This window comes from Bison bison, unplaced genomic scaffold (assembly GCF_000754665.1).
Source record: "Bison bison bison isolate TAMUID 2011002044 unplaced genomic scaffold, Bison_UMD1.0 scf7180017864518, whole genome shotgun sequence".
Classification (NCBI taxonomy): domain Eukaryota; kingdom Metazoa; phylum Chordata; class Mammalia; order Artiodactyla; family Bovidae; genus Bison; species Bison bison.
Window position 1 is genome coordinate 2,563,017 of NW_011495071.1, and position 5,197 is coordinate 2,568,213.

General features: G+C 50.9%; 1 protein-coding gene across 6 annotated transcripts in view; it reads left to right on the plus strand.

Moving 5' to 3' along the window:
* The window catches only part of NCAM1 (neural cell adhesion molecule 1), a 366,605-nt gene extending 363,177 nt beyond the window's left edge, over positions 1-3,428 (plus strand). For all 6 annotated transcript variants that reach the window (XM_010830346.1, XM_010830336.1, XM_010830338.1 and 3 more), the window contains one exon: positions 1,956-3,428. In XM_010830346.1, the coding sequence (XP_010828648.1) occupies positions 1,956-2,067 (112 nt within the window). In that variant the 3' untranslated portion in view covers positions 2,068-3,428. The remainder of the gene's footprint in view (positions 1-1,955) is intronic.
* Positions 3,429-5,197: the final 1,769 nt, after the last annotated feature.

A 5,197-nucleotide genomic window follows, 5' to 3' on the forward strand; every position in this document is an offset into this window, starting at 1 on the left:
CCTCCGGCCTCAGCCCCGGCCGCCAACAACCTGTCCTCTAGCGTCCTGGCCAACCAGGGGGCCGTGCTCAGCCCCAGCACCCCGGCCAGCGCGGGCGAGGCCCCCAAGGCCCCTCCAGCCAGCAAGGCCGTCTCCCCGTCGGCAGCCAGTCCCCTGGCAGCAGCCCCGACGGCCCCTGCCCCGGAAGCCCCCCAGGCCAAGCAGGAGGCTCCCGGCACCAAAGGTCCGGACCCCGAGCCCACCCAGCCCGGCGCCTCGAAGAGCCCACCTGAGGCCGCCAGGGCCCTCGCCAGCCCGAAGAGCGAGGCGGCCTCCGTCAGCACCACAAACCCTGCCCAGGGCGAGGACTTTAAAATGGACGAAGGGAACTTCAAGACCCCAGATATTGACCTTGCCAAGGATGTTTTTGCAGCCCTGGGCTCTCCTGCTCCCGCCGCTGGGGCCAGTGGACAAGCCTCTGAGCTTGCTCCTTCCACGGCCGACGGCTCTCTTCCGCCTGCACCAGTCAAGACCGAGTACGGCCTCTCTCTGTCCGCTGTCGTCGGGTGGTGTCCCGTGGTGGTGTGCGTCTGTGCTGTGCTGTGTGCTCCCTGTTAGATGTGTCTGCAGCCTCATCCAGGGCTTCTCGGAGGCGACCGACGGCCAGGGGCTGGGCCAAGGCAGAGAGCGGGGCACAGGCAGGCAGCCGCCTGCTTACTAATTAGGCCGTGTTAATTACGTTTGATCCTTATCATCCTAGCAGTGGCATCTCTTGTCCCTGGAGGAGCCCTCGCATTTGGGTCGCTGATGAGCATAGCTTGGGAAGTGAGCTAAGGAGGCCAAGGTGCCCTCATTGGCCACCCTAGGGCCCACGGGCGGGGTGTCATCCAGGGCCAAAGCCGAGTCCCCACCAGCATGGCACAGTGGTGCAGGGAGTGAAGAGGCAGACCCCGAGGCTTGTGGGGGGTGGGTAGGATCTGATCCAGAAGCCCCCAAGACACCCCAGCCCGACACCCACACACCCACCTGCTCCTGCTTCTGCCCCAAGTGACTGGGGAGACTCAAGCTCCCAAGCCCTGAATGAGGGCCGGGTTTCCCAAGTTCAAGACCATGTCCTTCAGCGTACAGGTTTCTTAAATGTGAGGCCAAAATGCAGGGGCGCCAGCTGGGCCTGGAGTCTGAGCCTTCTCTCGTGCGTCCTTAGACCAGCTTCTCACTCCTGAGACTGACTGAGGCCAAGAGTGATTGAGTCAGATGGAGGTTTTTATAGAGGCTCCTTGGCTGCACCCAGATAAGCTGGGGTGCTGCCACCCAGAGTGACAGGGGGGACCCTCACCAGGAACCCTGAGTCTGTTGGGAAATAAAAGGATGGCCCTGCCCACCCAACCGCACTCAGCTCCCCTGGAGCCTGGCAGCCCACTCCAGCCTCTCACTAGACTCTCATGGGAAACTGCCATGGTAACAAAGAGCATCAGAGGCATCACCAGGAAAGGCAGAGCGCTGAGCGGTGGGAGTGCGGACAGGCAAGCGCCGTTTGCAGAGGGTCCCCTGGAATCGGTCCTGGGGAGCCCGACACACACATCATTTAGATCAAGCTGGGCAGCTGCTGCTGCTGCAGCCATGCAGGGTGAGGGGAGGCTGCTCCCGAAACACTTCCACACTCCAGGTAAAGCTGGAGCGCCAACCCCCACCCCTGCCCCCCGCCCCGCATCAGATCAGGGCTAGAAGGGCACCTTCCTCTGCTTCAGCGGCTCTCCGCTTTGGCTGCACATCTAGAACCACTTGGGTGCTTTTAAAAGTCACCACGTTCTGACCCAGGAGATCAGGATTTCTGAGGACACGGCCCAGGGTCAGTGATTTTCAGAGACTCCAGGTGATCCGGAGATGCAGCTGAAGTTGGAGTCCAGGGAGGGACTGGCTGGAGGGTGGGTTACGGCGGACCGTGATCTCAGTGCTGTTTTCCCGATTCTCCGCAGGAAGGGTCCCGTAGAAGCAAAGCCGGAGACAGAAACGAAGCCAGCGCCAGCCGAAGTCCAGACGGTCCCCAACGATGCCACACAAATAAAGGAGAATGAGAGCAAAGCGTGATGGGTGACGAGATACCAGCAAAGATCAAAATATAAAGTGACACAACAGCTTCACCAGAGCATCTCCAATATCTCACACACACACACACACACACACACACACACACACACACGCATCTCATTCCTCTAGTGTCTTTTGCCTTTAAAGAAAAAAAAAAAACTAAGCAGATCAACATGGGATCTCCTTTTTGTAGATTTATAGAAAGGGTTCCTTTGTTGCGCACTCACTTGTAAGAAAATGAGACAAAAACGTGAAACCCACAGCCAAACTAGGACACTCGGTTCCCTGAAACTATTTAAAAATCGAACAAAAGGACCCCAAATTAAGAATCTAGGAAGCTCAGAAGAAAAAAAAAGAATCTAGGTTCAGGATTTTGGTGTTGCCGAACCGGCACAGACCGGGTTCAGAGAAATAACTCCCAGACGCTAAGACTAACCGAATGAACAAAGTCCCAGTTTATTTTTCTACTTTGAGTCGAGTTTGGACTCTGTGAAACCTCATAAATAAGTTATCATTTCTGTTCACTTTGTGTTTGTTCACTATGCAAAGTGTGTCGCCCTTCCTAGCTGAATTCAATTCCCACATAGACTCTTGTTTTGTAGGAAGAATGCCAAATGCAGCTTCTGGGGGTAGATCTCAATTTGCAGTATTCGGATTTCTTTTCTTGTCCTTTTCTTTCTCCCCTTTTTTTTTTTTTGTTCCTTTCTGCCAACTTTGCTTTCCAGTGTTTACAAGTTGACAAATGTTTGACTTCAGTTGTGTTTCAATGTCCATGTAAAATAGCTGCCTTTTTTTTTTTTTTAAGTTACAAATACTGCCTAAAGGTGTAGGATCCTCCCAGGACAACTTTACAAAATCTAATTGTTTACAGTGGCTCTTCCCCCCCCCCCCCCCCCCCTGATTTGAAATTTTTTGCCTGTGTGCGACTCAGGTGAAAATCCATCTCGTTCTGGAATGGTTTTGCTTTCGGGTTTTCGGTTCCGTTTGCTTGTTTGTTTGTTTCCTTGGGGGTTAGACCACTTCTGATTAGCGACCACCTGCCTGTATCTGTAAAAAGGATCTGCTCCCCAGGCGTCCCCACCCTTCCTTTTGAAGGACTCTTAGGCTTTGTTGAATGAAGCAGAGAAGATTGTATAGTTGGGGCTGGTCTTGGTGAACACACATTTTTACCCCAAACATCCCCTTTTTTGTAGAAAGCCAAATAAAATATATACATACAATTTCCTTTTGAGCCCAGAATCTAGATTTGAGCGGAAGAGCATGTGTGCTTCAGGGAATTAGTGTCTTTTTTTGGAAATCTGTTGAAGTAAAATAACATCAGCCTTCTGTTCACTTAGGCAGCATTTGTAGAAACAAAAGGGGAAAAAAAAAAAAACACCAACCTGCTGTCTGGAGTCATAAGACAACTTTTCCTGGATTGGAAACCAAGTGGGGGAAAAAAAAATACAGAAACTTTAAGGGGGATGGGAGGGGGGAGAAGGGAAAAGCCAGCCCTTTGTATAGAAATTTTGCTTTTTTTTTTTCCTCATTCTCCTTTAGAACTGCAAGCTTGTGCACTGTGGGTGCGTGAATATTTTAGTGTGAAACGTGTTTTTGTCATAGTATTGAAATAAAACTTCAACATAGTTTGGTTGTGGAAGGTATAGCAGATAGTTCAGAAAAAAAAAAAAACATTCAGGAAACAAAAAATAACTCTTATAAGGAATTGAAGCCTTTAAACAAAGAATGAAATAGAAACGATGATGATGATGAAGATGATGCTAAGTCAACAGAAATGAGCGCTCTGCGGGCACCTTTCCCAAGGTACAGAGAAAGCAGCCAGAGGTTAGGGTGGCAGGACTCCCTCTGCGTCCGTTCTGTGGGCCGCACTCCCCCGTGTTCTGACACTTCTGCAGTCTGGTCAGTGGCGCTTACGCTAGATTATTTCAAACTGTGAAAAATAATGGTCTTGTCATTTGCTCAATGTGGGGTTATTTTGCATTTTCTCAGCTCCTGGGGATGGAAATGGAGGATCGGGGTCTACACAGGTCTGGCCCTTTGACCTTGGGGCTTGCACAACCATAGGTTCGTGTGCACAGGCCCCCAGGACCCAGCCAGGTGACGACAGTGGTTAGAGCACGCAGCAGATGGGAGCTCCTGGGCGTCTGAGACAGAAGGGAGGCCCCAGCGGGGGGCAGTGGGCTCCTCTGGTTCCCCACATTGTCAATGGAACCGATTCCTCATCTTGGGATGGTAATGGCTTCGACCACCTCGGCCAAGCCCACACTATACCTCACTGAGACAGTGCATCTCACTTCAAGGGGTTGTGGTCAAGTAAACTGATTTGGGTTCTGATGGTTAGGAAGAGAAAGAGGTAATGTCGACCCTCAGATAACCTGGCCCAGGGCAGCTGACTCCCCGCCCCCTCCTCAGACCCCGGCTCTGCTGGAACCCCAAACTCTGCCATCCTTTTGTTCTGCCTCTTTCCCGTCACACGTAGATTTGTCTCTGCATGCGTGAGCTTTCCTTTCTTTGAAAAAAAAAAAAAAAAAAACAGAGCAATGCTTTCTCTAAAATCATAGAGGGAGTCGCTTTATTTTCAAGACGTTGTATCTTTTATGTTAAGAGATAAAAGCTTATAGTTTTCCTTTTTTAATTTTTTGAAGGAGGGATCACCCTACCAGTTTCCACTGTCTATGTGTCTATATGTGTATGTGCCATACATATGTAGTCACATAAAGACCGGCATGGCCAGGTTCCGCCGGAGGGGCACTCGGGTGCCACGCGTGGGGCCCCCGAACCCTGAAGGGCCGAAGTGTATATAGTGCAGCTGTGAAGTGGAACGCGGCTTTCACACTTTCCTATGGAGCCTTCCGACTCCCAGGCTTTCACTGTAGGCTGTCTGTCTGGATGGTGGTTATCAGATTTCCATTAACATCTCTACCCAGCATCCCCGACTTCGGGGGCCTTCTCTCTTGTTACAGACTTTTTACCGAGTGAAACATCGATACCACCTTTGTTTCCATTCTCACCGGTGTAAATACTGAGTACTAACTGAGAATTTTGACTTTGCATTCTGTCAGAATACTTGTGTTCAATAAAAATTGAAAGAAAAAAAAAAAGCTCTTATGGTCCAACTGGAATTTATTTC